Here is a 19,346-nt window from a genome sequence, read left to right on the forward strand (position 1 = left end):
ATAGTGATAGGAAATTGAGAAGATGAGATTAGATCAAATCAACAAAGATGTTTAGTTAGAATAATGAAATAGGATGATTTCTTTTGGAATGTGGCCAGGATACTAGAGACGGGGTGATTAAACTCTTGGGAAAATATGTAATTATCCTTGTTGTTAAGACAGTAGGTTTACATTTCATGTCAATTTTCAACAGCAGTTTGTTTCTCAGCGACAATTGTAGGGTGCAGATTCAGTATTTATCCACAAGAATGAGCACCTCCATATTTAGAATCCTGGTCCTCAGTCACGCCAGGCAGCTATTAAATCCCTAAGCCCCAATTTAGCATTTCAAATATGAAGTAGTTTTTTCTGTAAGCCATAAGAGAGAACACATTAACAGGCTATAAAATAAATAACATAAAATTTTCAAAATAATGTATGATACTACAACTTAATGACGTATTTATTATGGTTGTTATTGTTATTATTTATGACACATTTGTTGTTGTGAGGTGCAGTCAAGTTGGTTCTGTCTCATAGTGACCCTATGTTCAACAGAATGAAACACTGCCCGGTCCTGTGCCATTCTCACAATCGTTCATTCTCACAATTGTTGCTATGCTTGAGTCCAACGATATATTTGGGTACTCTTTTTCCAAACTTATTGTAACATTAAATATTTATGCCTACTGTTATTTACTGACCCAGAAAATAACCTCTAAATGGGAAACTCTGAAAGAATTTCAAGATTTTTTTTTCAATATCAATATGTAATACTTCCTTAACGAACTGATTTAAATAATTGTATAAAAAATTGTATAACCTAGGTAAAATATTATTCAGAATAGACAAAACAGCAGGTGGAACTAAACATAATGAATGCACAAAATAAAACATAAATCCCAACATATGTACCTTCACACTATAAACATTTCTTGAAAGGATTTTTTAAAAGCAAGTAAAAAAACCAAAAACATTAAACTGTTTTGTAAAACACATCTGCAGAATTAAGCGTAATGTAAATTACTTACAAAATAGTGGGTGTTCAAATTGTAAGCCTATACAGTGTGTCATTCAGCTGTGCAGCTGTTACCTATGATCCCAATTTAAGAGAATTTTAATTCTTGATTAGAATAGTATATGCTGAGTTCCAGCTATATCTGGAAGAAACCAAAAGACAGCAAAATTCTATGGTAGGACATAAATATACATACTTTTTTTTTTTTAATATACTCTGGATGTCTTCACTAGCTTATACTATGTATTTTTCCTGTTTTCTAATTAGAGTTAAAAATAAAACCACTTTGAACATTTTGACATAGAATAAAAAAGTTTAAATATCTAATTCCACATAGAAGTAGAGCTACAAATGTATACACTTCAGAGTCATTTCCTTGTGCTTATTACCAAATAAAACTAGATGTTCAAAAAAACAAAACAGAACTTACGCATTGGTAGCTTCCTCCAGCTAGAACTGCACCTGGGAAAATACCGTTCATCAATAATCTTTATTTGCCCCTTCACAGTCCGGTGTAGGGGTAAGAGTCTGGGTTCTGGATCAAGACTTGTTGTTATTAGTTGCCCTCAGTGGATCTGACTCAAGCACGATGTCCTTCTCCAGGGACTGGTGCTACCTGATAACATGTCCAAAGTATGTGAGACATAGTCTTGCCATCCTTGCTTCTAAGGAGCATACTGGCTGTACTTCCTCCAAGACAAATTTGTTTGTTCTTTTGGTAGTCCATGGCATATTCAAAATTCTTCATCAACACCGTAATACAAATGCATCCATTCTTCTTTGGTCTTCCTTATTCATTGTCCAGCTTTCCCATGCATACGAAGCAATTGAAAATATCATGGCTTAGGTCAGGAGGACCTTAGTCCTCAAAGTGACATCTTTTGCTTTTTAACACTTAAAGAGGTCTTTTGCAGCAAATATGCCCAATGCAGTATGACCTTTGATTTCTTGACTGCTGCTTCCATGGAAGTTGATTGTGGATCCAAGTAAAATGATAAAGATGACAATTTTAGTATTTTCTCCATTTATCATGATGTTGCTCATTGGTCCAGTTGTAAGGATTTTTGTTTTCTTTATGCTGAGGTGCAATCCAGACTGAAGGCTACGGTCTTTGATCTTCATCAATAAGTGCTTCCAGTTCTCTTTGCTTTCAGCAAGCAAGGTTGTGTCACCTGCATATCCCAGGTTGTTAATGAGTCTTCCTCCAAACCTGATGTCTTATTCTTCTTCATATAGTCCAGCTTCTTGGATTATTTGCTCAGCATACAGACTGCATAAGTATGGTGAAATAATGCAACCCTGAAGCACACCTTTGCTGATATTGAGCCAGGCAGTATCCACTTGTTCTATTCGAACAACTCCCTTTTGATCTATGTACAAGTTCCTAATGAGTACAATTAAGTGTTCTGGAATTCCCTTTCTTCGAAATGTTACCCATATCTATGTTATCTGTTGCCAAGGTTCAAATCAGGTCCTGCCTCATATTAGCTGAATGTCCTCCATTTCCTCATGTATCAAATGGGCTCCCAAAAATAAGTGTCTAATAATGTTGTTCTGAGGGTTAAATGAATTAAAATATATAAAATACTTGGAACGGTATCTCTAATATATGTTTCCAGCCAATCAACCATTTGCCTTCTAGTCAATTTTGACTCACAGCAACCCTATGTGTTTCAGAGTAAAATTGCGCTTCAGAGGGTTTTCAATGGCTGTGACTTTTGGAAATAGGTCACCAAGTCTTTCTTGGAGGATTCAAATAGCCAACCTTTTGGTTAGTAACCAAACTCTTTGCCATATAAATGTTGACTGTTATTTTTTTTAATTTATTAGACACTGGAGATACCAAAAAAAAAAAAAACTAATACTAACCCATACAGGGTCCTGGTAGCACAGTAGTTAAGAGCTACAGCTGCTAACCAAAAGGTCAATAGTTCAAATACACCAGCTGCTCCTTAGAAACCCTATGGGGCAGTTCTACTCTGTAGGGTCACTATGAGTCAGAATCTACTCAACAGAAACAGGTGTTTTTTGTTTTTTGAATTTTAAATAATAATCCATGGTTCCTAGGGTCCTGACAAGGAGTCAGAAATATGTAAAACACATTACATAGCATAATAATAATAATAATATATAGGGAGTCCCCATGTTACGAACATCCGATTTATGTACAACCCATAGTCGTGAGCCTCCCCCGTAAGACCTGTTATATTAAAAATCCAAGGTACATACAATGGTTCCTAATAACAAATGAGCACTACTTTGTGACACACATCAAAACATTGTTATGAGTACTGTATTCTTACGTCGAAGATGTATTTGTGTATCTGGAAGTGTTTATTGCTTTTTATGCACAGAAATGTACATATGTACTATAGTCTAAGACAAACATTTGACTAAGATATGAGCCGTACCTAACTGTTCTGGGTTAGGTACAAATTCTACTTAAAGACAGTTTTAGGAAAGGAACTCATTCCTAATCTGGGGACTGCCTGTAATAGATACTATGCTGTGTTGAGGAGCCCTGGTTGTGCAGTGGTTAAGCGCTCAGCTGCTAACTCAAAGGTCCCCGGTTCAAACCCACCTGGTGCTCCATGGAAGAAAGTTGTGGTAGTCTGTGTCCATAAAGATTTACGGCCTTGGAAGCCTTGTGGGGCTGTTCTGCTCTGTTCTGTAGGATCCGTATGAGTCAGATTTGACTTGACAGCAATGGGTTTACAAAGTATTCTTCGCTGTTGTTGCTAGCTGCTGTTGAGTAATGCCAACTCATATCAACGCACGTGTATCAGAATAGAACTGTGCTCCATAGGGTTTTCAAGGCTGTGAACTTTCAGAAGAAAATCACCAGGCCTGTCTTCTGAGGTGACTCTGGGTGAGTTTATCCACTAATCCTTTGGCTAGTAGTCTAGCACTTAACCATTTGCACCACCCAGGGACTTCTGAAAGTATTCTAAAGTTGGGAAATCTTGACTGAGAATTCTTAATTAACCTGCTCTAATATTCTCTAGCAATTTAGAGGAATGGATTCTGGTTTTGAATAAACTGCTCACTAAAGGAGTGTCCAAGGAAAGTCAGTTTCTTTAGACTTCAGATTTCTCACTTATGAAAACTTGATTTTGAAGGTTGCTTCAAGCTTGAATATTATATACTTTAATCTCAGTTGAGGGCTCCAACCTTTTTGCACTCAAATAACCTGACGCAAATAAGCACTTGGTTTTCAAGTCACTGAAGTCCTCGTAGACTTCAACTCCATAAATGACACTCCCTGTTAATTCTCTGTTAGTTGAAGTGGATAAATGGTTGAAATATGTACTGGAGAAAACATACTTAAAGTATATTTAAAGTACAGAAATAGATTCGTTAAAGAAGCATTTATCTAACAGACACATTAACAGGCAATAAGATAATATTCATTCATTCAACAAATATCTGAGTGTTACTAGGTGTCAGACACTATTTTGAATGCTGGGAATATAAGAAAGAACAAAATAGCTAAGAATCCCTGACTTCATATAACATCCTAAGAGGGTATGCAGTAACTTAGTAGGGATGAGTGCTTTGGAGGGGAAAAAAAAAAAAAAAACACGGCAGGGCTATGGGAAGTACTGTGTATAAGGATGTAATTTTAAAATGGGTTGTCAGAAAAGGTCCCTCTGAGAAGGTGTTATCTTTTTAAAACCTGAGGAAAAAGCGAGAGGAGTTTTCGGGTTTATGGGGAGGAGCTTTGCACCAGAGCAAGTGTAAAATCCCTGAGGCCTGATATGTTCCAGGAATAGCATGGAGGCCATTTGGTGGAGAATGGTAGGCAAAGGTAAGTAAACACAGAGGAGGTGATGTTGGGCAAGTGTAGGGGACCAGCTCCTGTCAGGCCTTAGAGGCTTCTGAAGGAAATGGCCTTTCATTCTCAGTGAGATGGGAAGCCATTTTGCACACAGGAGAGCTCTGACTCAGGTTTTAACCAGATCCCACTGGCTGCTCTATGAAGAATGGCCTAGAAGTGTAGTTACGTCAATTTATGGTCTTTCTAAGTGAAGAATACTGTTTCTTATTTTAACATAAGTGAGTGTTCCCCCAGGTAAGTACCGAAAACCGGAAAATGGAAGCTCTTACTGTGCGGAAAATTAGAGTTATCAGAGACGGTAGTGATATGACATAGACTGAGCAATGTTTACTAAAAAGACACTGCTTCTCAAAACTAACCTTCCTTAGAGACTTGCAATGTTCATTTGCATATCTAAGGCTTTGGGAAACCCTTATGTTTGTCCAACGTCTTCAGACCTTGAAGTTGATTCCGACTCATAGTGACCCTATAGGACAGAGGGGTACTGCCCCACAGAGTTTCCAAACAACCGCCAGTGGATTCACACTGCCGACTTTTGGTTAGCAGCCAAGCTCTTCACCACCAGGGCTTCCAAGGTCAAAGCAAACTGAGTTCAAATATAAGCTCTATAGCTTCTAAGCCTCTCAAGTTTGAGTTACTTACTCTCCCAACCTCATCTCTAAACTGTCTTAATACCATCTTACATGATCATGGTGAGAATTAGAAAGATGTTTGTAAAGAGCCTAAAGCAACACCCTCAATCAATGTTACTTCCCTGCAGCCTCTTCTTCATCTTCAAGAAGGAACCATAGGTTAACATTAAAGAAACAAATTTTAGTGAGACCCATTGTCGTTAACACTTAAGATCCCAGACTCTTATCAAAGGACTTTATCAATATAGCACCTAGTTTTAGAACATCTACAACTTCCCCAAAATGCAGAGATGCTGAAAGGCAGGCGGAGTCACAGGAAGTCCACAGCAATCTTGGGTATGTATCTTAGTTTACGTTTTAATGAGCCTTAAATTGGACTGGAGTGCCTGATAAGGTGAGGTGATGGGGTTCTGTCTCACCATTTCCTGTATTGAAAACATTCACCCAGATAATAGTGCCTTCAGGCTTTAGGTAAGAAACTTCTTTTCCCTGTGATTCCTGCTTTGGGTCACATAATTCCCTGTTCTAAAACAGAAAAACAAACAAAAGTGGTGCTAGTAAAATGTGCCTTATTTACATTTGAAAGAAAGCATCATGGAGAACTTTATTCTTTTTCCTGAACAGGAATAAATTTACCCGTATTTTAAAACCCTTCCTAGTACCTTTTGTTCTTTTCACTATTCTAATCCTAATTTTTTCACCCTTCCTCGAACTGCTATTGTAGGTAAAATATATACCCCACCATGTGTCACATGGAATCCTGGTGGCCATAGTGGCTAAGAGTAATGGCTGCCAACCAAAAGGTCAGCAGTTCGAATCCACCAGCCACTCCTTGGAAACCCTATGGGGCAATTCTACTCTGTCCTATAGGGTTGCTATGAGTTGGAATCAACTGATGGCAGTGGGTTTGGTTTTTGGTTTTTTAGGTGTCGCATTATTACATGTGGCTTGTTGCAGCACCAAAATCATGCCTAGCACACTGTTGATATTCTAACAAAAGTGAGTTTATTTCCCCTTTATTAGGTATTAGGTTACTTTAGGTTACTTTCTGAAATGGGGTTTTTCTTATACAGTTAGAAAAATATTCAAATATTCACCCCTGCTTATCAATTTAGAAACCGAGAATTGCACAAATTATTCAGCAATTCCTTATAACAGTTGCTAAACTAACTGTTGTACCCTGAGGGGTGGTATCTTGGAAAATGCAGCCTGGCCTTGACGTGTACTGTCTGTATCACACTGCTTATCGCCAGATTTGCTGAAACTTCCGGCTTGTCTCCCAGGCTCAGTCCAGTTCTAAGGCTTCCTGCTGAAAGGAGAAAAGAGAGAAATAGCCTGGTTTGGAGTTTCCTTAGGAGCTCCACTCTGGTCCTCCCGATCTGATTAAGTGGCATCCGGAATCCCTGGAGAGAACTTGGGAGTTCTGCTATTTCCTGTATGAAAGATAAAATCAGATCTGCACAACTCAAAGAAATCATTACTGCTCTAGAATGTTGACTTTCAAAGAAGCCTCTATTCACAGGGCTACTGGGAATGTATTCTTTTCGGATTTCCTCACAATTCTCTGTGAGACATTTTAGAGATTCTGGATTTCATAATTTTCCAATTAGGTCAAAATTGGAATTAAATGGAACTTTAAAATCCACCACTCATTCAGATCACAGTGACCACAGTATAGTTCCTGAGTGCCAATTAAAACACTTTCTCTTTCCTTGCTCTTTGTCTCCCAACCAATCAGTATGGAATGAGTGAGAGTTGTATCATACAGGTCAGAGTTGCCTGAATACATGGCATGACTAGGTGCCCAATCCATTTGTACACACTCACTTGCATGCACACTGACATAGACACGTAGAGATCTCATGTATTCTCCTAGGTGATTTAATATTCAGGAGAAAAAGTGGAATGGTCACAACTTTCTGTGATCCATCCATCTCTAGGAATACCCAACTGTCATTTAACCCCGATGTCATTTGTTTTTACTTCTTTGGACAGGTTCCACTCTGCTTGGAGCCTGTACAGTTCTTTGTGTAGCTCCTGATAAATCCCTGAGGGCCTGTTGAATGGGTTTATAGTTGCCTTTTGTCCCTGCAGAGCCCTTTACTGTGTCTTGCACATAGATGATGTCACTGAACATTTGTCTGCATGGATAAGAGTGAGTGAGTGAAAGATAGTGGTTAGAGAAGTTTTCAGGTGCATTGAGTTTCCCTTGTGCTAAATCTAAATCTAAATTCTGTCTTCAGATGCTATCTTTACTGACGTAATTGACAGAAACGTGCTGTTTGGATGAGGCAGGGGAAGAGCTGTCAAACATGTATGAGTTGGCGATGATACTTATTAAGGGACTGGCCAAGAGTTAGTTCCTCGAGGATTCTTATTGATGACTCTTCTAAGTAATTTCATCTTTAGGGGTTGGATAGAGTAGTTGAGAGGGGTGTTGCTTACTGAACTTGAGAAAGAAAAGGGGAGTTAATATGTTTTCCATTCAATGGCAATGAGATGAATGGTAAAGGAGATTTTCAGAGATCTTATCAAACTTCTGGAAACTTTGGGGAAACAATACAATAGGATACAATAGGGATTCTTATACATATTCTACTTTATAATTGAAAGCATGTATCATTTACTAAGCGAAAGTTTATGATCTTTGTTTAAAATGAACTCAGATGATACAAGGATTCGAAGGACTCTCCCTTCCTTTCTCTCTCTCTCTCTCTGAAGTACCATGCATTTGCTTATTTATTTTCTATTGCTAGGTAAGTTTACCTTAAGAGTACATTTTATCCCCTGAAAAGATATATTCTGTTTCTCATTAAATATCCTTTCAGTCACATAGACCAAATCAATATATGTTTTTTCAGCATTTACTGCATATTCTTGTTTTTGTTGGTAGAAAGATTTTAGTTGGAGTCCTCAAATTCTTATCTCTGGCCTGTTTACTGAATTTTCAGTCAGCTTTCTCAAGATTAAACTATCTTTTACTTTCAGAGATAGGTGCTGTTAGCCAGAGTTTCTTTCCCCAGAATGTTAATCTGAGGTCATTAGTTGTACCAGCAGCTACCAAAATAAATGTATGATCTGCTTTTAAAAATTTCATCTTTCATTATGTAATGCCTGCAGCTCCTTAAAAAAAAAAAAGAAAAGAAGAGGAAAGCAAAATAGCATATAGAAAAGAACAAATCCGCCCACCCCCACCGACCTGACAGTTCTTCTGTCTAGAGGCAACTACTGAAAGCATCTTTGGTATATTCTGGTAAGCAAAAACCTGTTGCCGTGGAGTCGATCCCGACTCATAGCTACCCTATAGGAGAACGTAGAACTGCCCCATATGGTTTCCAAGGAGTGGCTGGTGGATTAGAACTACTGATCTCTTAGTTAGCTGCTGAGCTCTTAACCACTGCTAAATACCAAATAATCATTTTGAAGTTACTTGCATAACTTTGTGTTTTTTGTTTGGTTTGCATAACTTTGTAGATAATAAGATAATAGATAAAAAGAAAAATAGCTTTAAGCACCGTTATCTACCATTTATTGGGAGCTCAGCATGTGCCAGTTGTTTTACGTATCTTATTGAATAGAGACTAAGAAAATTGAATAAATGAATGAATGAATGCAAGAATGCCATTAGGTGTGCCAGGTTTGTTTTGCTTTGGGTTATTGTTAGGTGCCTTCCAGTCCGTTCCAGCTCATAGCGACCCTATGCACAACAGAAACACTGCCGGGTCCTGGGATCATCACCGCCCTCGCTATGCTTAAGCCCATTGTCGCAGCCACTGTGTCAATCCATCTCCTTGAGAGTTTCCCCCTTTGGGTAGGATTTAATGCAATGAAGTATTTCGAGACTCTGTTTTTAATAAGAGAAAACTGAGACTTAGAGAGTTGAATCAACTTGCAGGATAACAGGGCAAATAACTGGTAGGTTGGGATTTCAGGGCGAGTTCCATTGGGCGTCAAAGCCCACACCCGTTGGTTTGGAAATGTTGAAGGGATTCTCTTATAACCGCAAACTATTAATCTGGGAGTAGTCCAGCAATTATCTTTCTTTCTTAATTACTTCCTTATTGTTGAAATGCTAATACTTAGAGTCAATTAAGTTCAAGGAGAAACTCCTATTTGTGAAACATAGACTAGGATAAGGCCTAACCCCCTCAACCCTGAATTGGATAGCCTTCCCACAAGACCCTCAACAACTATAATTTAATAGATAGTTGTAAAAGCTTGTTTAGTAAAATGTGATTTTTTAAAAATGGGGCGGCGGGGGGGGGGGGTTATATAGAGTTATTTGAGTATTTATTCCCTCCCTGCAAGTGGTAAAGAAGAGGTTAAGTGGGACCAGGGAAGATTTTTTGAAGTCTTTGGCTGGGAGGTACCATTTGGAGAAAGGTGCAGGGGAGACGGGGGGGCTAGAGAACATGGTAAGTTTCCATTTGCTCGAATTTCAGATCCTGAGCAGCTTTATTCTCACCTGAGGGCGCAGTCGTGCACCCCTAGTTTGACGATGGAAATATTAATGGCAGAACTTGCCTGACCAGCGCCAGGAGAGTGTAGAGTGAGGCGTGGAAAGGACCGTGCGGCCCCTTTAAGTATTCTCCGCCCGGGAGGAGAGGGAGGAAACTGGGAGCCGAGGGGACAGCGGGGAAAACCCACAAGCAATTGAGCCAGAGACTGAGCAACGTGAGAGCAGAAACTTCAGACGCTGATCCCGGCGTAGCTCGGGTGAGCCGCGGCTGCCGTCGCTCTCACCCGCTGCAGCATCCTCCTCGCCCCTTGCCGCCGCCGCGGGGAGCCTGAGGAGCCAGGAGCCGCCGCGAGCCAGGGGTGCGGGCAGCCACCCCTAGGAAGTTTGGGCTCCTGCGTCCCAGCAGCAGAGTTTAGGGTGCTCTGCGCGCGCGCGCCCCAGAGGGCTAGGGGCCCGAGGCCATGGTGGGCGTCGTGCGGGGCTGCAGCTGGAGGCGCCCAAAAGGCGTGCGTGTGACCGCAGACCTGCTGCTGTCCCCAGTGCCCTCCGCATCCCCCAAGTGATGGGAACAAGGGCCTGCCGAGGCAGCCGCTGTCGCCACACCGCCCCCTCTCTCGCACCCTGCGCTCGGAGTCACCCAGGCACAACTCGGACACCCCGCGCCCGTCCTCCGGAGCTGCTGCCTCTGCCTTGGCTGCCGTCGCCGCTGCCGCGGGTGGCCAATTGCTGACTGGGCTCGCCTGTAGACGGAGAAGCACTTTTTGGCTCTCCCTAGTCCGTTCTCACACCCCAACTTTGCCGCCGCCGCGCCTGCCCTCGCCGTGGCGCTCGGGCGCACAGTGTGGGGGCGCACGCCGGGAGGCTCGGGAAGACGGTGGAGGCAGGAAACGGCACAACTGCTCTTCTGCTTCGACTCTTTGTTGTTGGTTTTGGATGGTCCCTACAAGGGGCCGAGCCTCCTTGGAAACCCCGGGGCCAGAGAAGGCAAACCTTGGAATTTTTAGTCTGCAAAGGACTCTGAGATATTGACAAGCGTCCGGAAGGTTCGACGAGTAATTGCTCTGGAAACTCCTGGCGGATGGACTCACGTTGCTTATATTAAGCCTTTGTGTGTAGTGTGTGTGGTGTGTGGCTTCATAAATTTGGGGACCCCATTTCTACACTCTCCTCTTGGCATGAGACTGTATACAGGATCCACCCGAGGACAATGATCGCGGAGCCTGCTCACTTTTACCTCTTTGGATTAATATGTCTCTGTTCAGGTAACCCCACGTCTTTTTTCACCCTTGGGCCCCCTTACACACCCCTCTCTACTCCCCAAAAAGCAAACCCCTAACTGAATTTCGGCGACTTCTCCCTTCTAAGGCCCGAGGGGCTCGCTCCCGGCAGGCTTTGGAGGGGAAAACGTGCCCACTTTGCCCTTTGGGTTGCCTCTTTTCCCCCATCTCTCAAGACGCCCCAACCCTCCTCGCAGACCTCGGCCTTTCGCCAAGTTCAGGGCTCGCCCGGATCAGTCTGGGCAGAGGCTCATCTGAGCGCCAAAGGTGAGAGGAGGCAGCGGTTGGCGCTGAGTTTGGACCCTCAGCATGGGTCGAAGTGAATTTCGTCCACGGGCTGGTTCATTCAGTAAGGGAGATGTGCGCCCTGGAACTTGTGGCCCAGAGACCCACCGGGATTCCTGAACCTGGTCCTCCAAGTTGCCCTTCCTCTTCCGAGCGCAAGGGGTTATTAGTAGTTGTTTTATGTAACCAAAGTCTGTAATTAAATTCGATTGTGAAGAAATTTCAGGAAATAACTCTTCTTACAGTAGGATATGAACTAGCCACTCCGCCTGGCTGGGTTTTTAGAAGAAAACAGAGGATGTGGCAAGTATCTGAGAGGGCACAGTTGCCTGAGAATTCTCATTGGCGTGGCTCCTCAAAAAGGAAGTCCGAGTTTAGAATTTTTAGGATTAATAAAAAAGTACTAAACCTTTCCATACGAAACGTTGTAAGGATGCAGCACTGGGATTCTTCTGACATAAAAGTTCACTATCTCCAGTTGCACATGGTTTTCTTACAGTCCCTAAGAAACTTTTACTGTGGGTGAACTGAGCCACTACTCTCAACTTTTCTTTCTTTTCTTTTGGTAGGTTCTGGTTTCAATAGAAGTTTAAGGGATCCAGTTTCAGGCCTTAACACACACACACACACACACACACACACACACACACTGCACCTTAGGGAATTTTTATAGCCACATGCAGAGCTTCAAGTTGCATCAAGGCCTATAGGTTAGAGTTATTCAATTTTTGTAATTGTGAAACCGTTTTGAAAGGTTGATTTGAGTGTTTTGTGATCTGTGGCCATCCTTTTTATTTTGACCAAGGATTTTATTTAAGCAAAATAGATAATGGCATATGAAAAGAGAGAGAGGGAAAAGTCAAAATCACACCAGCTAAATGATAGCAAATAATCTCTTAAAAGAATTTTAGCCCGTTAGATGTGCTTCGTGGCTGAAAGTCACAATGAACATTTGCAGCTGAACTGGAAACTCATTAATTCATTGTTCCTTTGAAGAAAACAGAAGTTTCAGCCTCAGCTATTTCAGATACATCAAGGTGGATGGAAGAGTAGATTAACTCTCAGGGTCCACCTTTACCCACTCCCAGCTTGCCCTTTCTACAATGTAGCTCTTTGCTTGGTTTGCATATCTGAATGATTGAATAGGTCCGCCCCCACCAATCTAGTCATGATGGGTGCAAATCGAAAACATTAAAATCTGATCTCTCTATTTACCTCTCTTTGCTTGATCTCCAGCGAGTTTAATTTACAGCTTCAGATACATTTGAGATTATTGTTGATTCACCTTTTCAGTTAAAGTTTATTCACGTGTGTAAAGTGAAGTGTCAGTGTGATAAATGACAGGAGGGACAGATTACTGAAGATAGGGGGATTAATGGTCATTAGTCACTGTTTGAGCTGAGTTTGTGTATGTTGGGACATTTTATCATGGCTGTAGATTAAAGATAGGGTCACACTAATAGGGTATCACTGAAAGCTGGTCATGTCAGCCTGCAAATTCTGTCTTCACTTGGAGAAATATCAGGGGGTCGGGGCGGGGGTATTGTCTTATTGAATTTAGTAATTTGATTAGTAGCTAATACCCAGGCCTTGTAATTTGTGTCAGTGTAAGACATATTTATATTCTTAAGAGCTAAATTGATTTCTGGATTTGTTTTACTAATTTAATTTTCCATTTAAACCATTGATAGTTCTTATAAAATTGTTTTTCCTATTGGTATGCTTATCTGCTCCTTCCCCTAGGCTCCAGGCCAGAGGTGCTGCCTCATATTTAACCTGAGGCTTTTGATCATGTGTCCAGTGACTTTCATTCATGCTCTGAATATGGATTTAGGACGTCAGTCAGATCATTGAGCTGCTAGGGTGATTTCGTGACAGATTGCTCTCCTAAAGCAACACTGTTGATTTGAATGAAACTTCACAGAGCTCAGATAAATAACTTAGAGTTGGGAGTGCTCAAGACACCTGGTCAGTGAATGAATGAAGTTCTTGAAAGATTGTGTTTCATGTCTTGCCTCAAGCGTAAGATCACAGTCTATCACTTGTTAATGGAGTGTATTTAAGTGAAATGTGGGGAGCTTAAATAAATCAAAGTGTACTGAGGGGTAAAACACTTTGAACAAGATTTAACCTGTTAAAGCATCTATTGGTTGTCATTTCTTTTTTCTTTCTTCTTTTTTTTTTTCAACCTGGCCGCCAATTTAACAAAGTCCTATAGTTTTTCAGATTCTAAACTCCACTTTGGTGTGTTGATGTCGTACTTAATGCCACGTAAAGTACTGTGTTTAAGAGTATTTGCTTTTTGTAGCCTTTTATTCATTAGTCTATACTACAATATATGATAACTGTTTTTGTTCTATAAAACTATGATTTGGGGAAGTGTGTATTTCTAAAAGGTGAACGTCTTTAATCAGTTTGTGTATCTGTGTTTCTTTCTGTGGAGAAGCTAGAAATTTTTTAGGGGTGAGGAGGCTAGAAAGGAAGGGGATAGCAACTGACAGAAACCTGTGTGATCTCTGTCTTCCTTCGAAGATGTCCTCCGTCTTTGAAGCCATTTGCTAACACTTGCTTTTAAGGGAGAAAGTTAGTGAATTTCAGTTCAAAATTTAGGATGAGACCTGGATTTCAAATAAGGTGGAGGTGGAAGTTCACTGGCCCTTTCTACTGTCTCCCTTCCACTCCGCCCTTTTTTTTTTTAATTTCTCTTAGGAAAAGGGGCTTTTTTGAAAGATAAGTTTCTCCATGTGAGCTACTAACCTCTCTCCATGTGAGCTACTAACCTAGGCTCGCTCCCTGTCTGGCTGTATTCTTTGGTAATTCTGAAAGACCTGGTTAGTTTCTTGATAAAGTTGTTGGCTTTTAAATTTATATATTTTGGGCACTGTAATTCTCTTTAAATATCTTCTTTATTATTTGACAGTGAGTCTCTAACGTAAAACATTTATGGGTAAACTGTCTTAGGAAAGAATGTTTAACTTTTTTCTTAGTCTCTGCTATGACAAGTGAAATATTTTTGTGTGAGTTAAAGTGGTTCTAAGTCCTGAACTTAAAACCTACAATGCCAGTTCATTATTATTATTAATTTTTACATTCATTAGATGACTATAATTAAAAATGCTGAGCAACAGGAATAAGACTTGAAAGAAACTTAGGTGAACAGTTTACGAATGATCATCATAAGTGGTTGTGTTTCCATGTAGTATCTTCTGTGTAAATAAAAGATGCTAAGGTAATGTGTACGTTAAATTTTAGCCCTTTTAAGAATGTTTAATTCTTAAAACAATCATGTAAACTCTTCTGGTAGCTTCGTTTTTATAGGAAGGTATAGGGAAATTAAAGTTGCCATTCAATTTAAATTTGGGCCTTAAGTATTCTATAGAATACATTAAGACACTTGAATATAAGAAAGACAAAAACAAAACAAAGCAAAACTACTCTGAAACCAGAAGCAGGAGTCTGGACAAGTGTAGTAGAAACTGAGATTGCTAGTCAAGCAACTTCTAAAATATGGGCAGAGATGGAGTGGAAGTGGACAGAACGACCAAATGCAAGTATGCCCTCTGTTCACACATAGTACAGATCTGAAAAGTAGATTTCTGAATATTTGATATCAGTACAGCACTGGTGGTGCAGCGCTCAAGAGTTAAGCTGCTAACCAAAAGGTCAGTTGTTCGAATCCACCAGCAACTCCTTAGAAACTCTGTGGGACAGCCCTGCTCTGTTCTGTAGGGTGGCTATGAATGGGAATAGACTTGACGGCAACAGGTTTTTTGGTTTCTATAAAGAAGTAGACATTTTGCGTTTTTTATAGCAAAAGCACAGTCTTGAAACCTGTTTAAATCTTTAATGAATTGGTAGGTTTTTTTTTTAAAGCTATGTTTAAAAGACTTTAGAATATTAGTTGTCTCATTTTATACAGAGGAGTGAAAGACTAAGTAGCTAACCTTCCGTATTCTAAAAAAGTTTAGAGGAGACCAGTAAAGTAAAAGAAGGAAATAAAATAAAAATACAAGTTGAGTTCAAATTCTGGAGTACAGTAAGAAACTATGATTACTACTATTACTATGAAGACATGGCTACCGTTTATTGAACATTTGTTGTTATTATTTGCTGTCGAGTTGGTTCCAGCTCTTAGCAACTTTATGTACAATAGAACGAAATGCTGCCCTATCCTGCACCGTCCTCACAATCATTGCTATGTTTGAGCTCATCGTTGTAGCCACCATGTCAATCCGTTGAACATTTACAATGATAATCTTTAATGCTCATTAGAACCCAATGACGTGGGTGCTGTTAATAGTAAAATATTGCTCTATCCTTATTTATCATTGTAGAAACTACATTATACAGAAGTTAAGACATATGGACGATCAGGGATTTGAACTGAGCTTACTCCAAAACTCTTTAACCACTGTGCACTTTTCTAGTTGAAAGAGAGAAGTAAAGAATTTAAATAAGAAAGATTATGGTTCAATGAATTTTATTTTAAAACATGTCCAGAAAAACTCGGCTAAGCAGGTCTGTGGGGATCACTTGTGAGTCTAGGAAAGGTGGCATTATTTTTCCTACTGTTAAGAAAAAGGTCTTAAAATTTTAAATCACTGGGCAAAACGTACTACCAGCTCACATTTAGCCTTTATCATGTCTGCATTTTATAGTATGCTTAGAAGAAGATACTGGACATAAGGAAAAACAGTTTCTGCTGGAGATACAGATGCACAGAGATCCCAAGTCGTGTTTTGCAAAATGAATGCCATTCTTGTTCATGTACACATGAGGAAATATTTTCCCATGAGTCCAAAGGCAAGTACTTGGTACTCTTCGGAGAAGAGCCTGTGGAGAGATAGTTTTTTCCCCTGTGGTTGGCTTTACCCTCTGGGTTTTGTATGAGCTGGCACTCATTTAGTACACGAGCCTTCTGCTTGACTGCTGTTCACAGATGACACACTTCATGGTTACTGATCATGGAAGGGTTGAGCTTTAATACCTGGTTGATCAACTGCTTGGAAGCTGCTTGTGCATAGCCAATAAAGTTGCCATCCTGGGGAGATCAAAAGGCCACCTCCTTTCTTTACCATTCTAGATTAACATAGCTTCCTTTTCCTCTTTTTCCTCTACCTTCAGCCCTTTCGTCAATCATACTGTTGAAGAAGAGGAAGAAAAAAGATTCTCTATAGTGTACGAGGAAATAGCTTTGATCTTCATTTCTTTGCCTTTTCCCCCTCCCTCTTTTTCAAACCAACCAAAAGGCTATTTCTAACACTGGAAGGGGCCATATTGCTTGCTTCGTGGGAGAGCTTCAGCCTCATTTCCCTTCAGCCAAAACAGACTGCTACAAATCACCTTACTTCTGTGATTTTACTTGGCTTCCAAACATCTTATGACAATGTTGTTCCACACATAAAATAATATTTTGCACAGCAAGACTGTACATATCTTTCTGACTTCATTCAGGGAGAGAAGTATCTCAGCAGTGTTCACAGCTGTGCATGCCTTAGGACTGGAAAGGAATATCTGTTTATTTCATTAATTTATTATTTAAGGGAGAAAGCGTAGAAGGTAAAATATTGTAGAAAGGGTTCTTGAATCATGAGTTTGATGCTAAATAGGCTGTAGGCTTACTACTACCTGTCACCTGGTTTGACACCTAAATGAAGCATTAAAAGCACCATCAATGGATTCAAGTAAATGTCAGCAGCAGTGTGATTCAGTGTTAAGTGGGAATGTAGTCTTTTTTGCGTCAAACGATTGATTTATGTACATGCAGCCTATAGGAAGTAGTAGGCTATGAGTTGGAATCAACTCGATGGCAATGGGTTTCTTGGTTTAGGCTTCGGTTGCTAATAATACAATGAATTTTGAGGATCTACTTTTCAGATTGTGTTATTCTTCAAGGTTTAAAAGAAAACATTCTTTTAAAGCACTTCTGGCAATAGTAGCTCATGGTTCTACTTTCCCAAGATGCCCTTGCTTGGTTTTTGGACTGTATCAGGTTCAAAGTTGACACCACCTATGTTTATGTCCCACTCATCTGTAGACAACCTGAAAGCCAGAGACAACTTGCCCAAAGTCAGTGTGGAGTCTATAGAATTTTCTCCTAAAATGATTTGCAAAATGTCCTGTTGAGAATACAAGAGACCGGTTTGCTCCCCTCCACACCCACAAATTCCACTTTTAATGTGAAGGAAAGTAGTCTAAGAGTATTTTAAGAGTAATAAGATTGTTACATGTGACCATTTAATATGTTAAAAATTATTTCAGGTATGTGTTATCTTTTGAATAGACTTAATATTTCAGTGAACATAATAAGAGACAGCATTTATATTACCATAAAATTCTTTATAGAATGTTCACAATTTGTGTAACATTATGGAAAAAAGGTATCATGTTGATAAGGTCATTCCTGGATTTTAGTAGAAGAGGAAACAAGGTGCCAGATTTTGGCTTCTCTCCACTAAAGGAACTGAGGCCCCTTACATAAGTAGCAATTCTAGAAGGCAGGAAAGAGGGAAAGGAAAATTGGGCCCAAAGTAAACAAACTAGGCCGCAAATGTCTGTTTCAAGATCATTTGTATCATATACTGCTAATGAGCAATAAAAAAAACCTATTGCCGTCCAGTCCATTCTGACTTATCGCGATCCTATAGGACGGAGTAGAGCTGCCCTACAGGACTTCTGAGGCTATTATCTTTGCAGAAGCAGGCGGCCACATCTTTCTCCCACACAGCGGCTGTTGAGTTTGAACCTCCAACCTTTCAGCTAGCAGCTGAGCGCTTAACCACTGCACCACCAGGGCTCCTGAATGACCTACCATAAGTGTAATTGTTTGATCTCCAAACTTAAGTAACCTGCTCACGGTTATCTTTTCAATTTTAGTGTATGACTTTTTGTTGTTGTTAATGGTGGATTAACTTTTAGGTCGACTAAATACATGTTTCTGTCTGGAATTCCTTTCCTATCAAATAAAATGTACCATTTTTAGTCTCTCAGATCTAAAGCTGATTTTGTTTACTTAGGCTTGATTTAAAAGGCAGTCTTTATCTTGCAGAAACATCACGAAAATGGTGGTTGTGCACATAATGTGAGTTCAAGCATTCTGGTACGTGTTGACTACACGCCTCTGGGTAGCTTTAAACCACTTTAGTTGGCCTAGTTTGGGAAGTATTTTCTGAATGACTCAGTTAGCAAGTTCTCGCAATAAAGTAAACTGGCTTTTACAGGCTGTGGAAGATAAATCTCATCTGTTTTTCTTCCTCATATCTGAAGAGAAGTGAAACTTTCCTAACAAGCTGGTATCAAATGTGGAATGTGCTTAGATTTATTAATTTACTCTAAATTATTGCTAAAACCTAAACATATAAAAGGAAAGTAAGAGGGAGGGGAAGCATTGACTTGGATATCTTTGCAAAGGAGGGAATTCACTGACAAGATAGCTGGTACTAATGTAGATAAATTAGGAGTCAATAGATGCATCATAAAGACAGTTTTTATTTATATTCAGTATGCCCAGAGAGGAAAAGAAATTTGTTGTGCTACTTGGTTTTTTCATTTATTATTGCTCATTCATTCCTAGAAGTTCATCAGTTCCTAGGAGCTCATATTCAGAATTACTCGTTCACCGTTTTGCACTTGGCATATTTAATGTTGTTGTTGTTAGATGCCGTGGGGTCAATTTCCGACTCTTAGTGACCATACGGGACAGAGTAGAACTGCCTCATAGGGTTTTCTAGGCTATAATCTTTACGGGAACAGATCGCCAGGTTTTTATCCCACAGAGCCACTGGCTGGGTTTGAACTATCAACCTTTTGGTTAGCAGTCCAGCAGTTAACCATTATGCCACTAGGGCTACTTGGCACA

At 40.1% G+C, this 19,346-nt stretch overlaps 1 protein-coding gene across 1 annotated transcript in view; it reads left to right on the plus strand.

The window, feature by feature from the left end:
• The first annotated feature begins 9,836 nt into the window (after nt 1–9,836).
• The window catches only part of ROBO1 (roundabout guidance receptor 1), a 434,889-nt gene continuing 425,379 nt past the window's right edge, over nt 9,837–19,346 (plus strand). The window contains exon 1 of the mRNA XM_003410186.4: nt 9,837–11,188. Within this exon, the coding sequence (XP_003410234.1) occupies nt 11,134–11,188 (55 nt within the window). The 5' untranslated portion in view covers nt 9,837–11,133. The remainder of the gene's footprint in view (nt 11,189–19,346) is intronic.

This window comes from Loxodonta africana, chromosome 20 (genome assembly GCF_030014295.1).
Source record: "Loxodonta africana isolate mLoxAfr1 chromosome 20, mLoxAfr1.hap2, whole genome shotgun sequence".
NCBI lineage: Eukaryota > Metazoa > Chordata > Mammalia > Proboscidea > Elephantidae > Loxodonta > Loxodonta africana.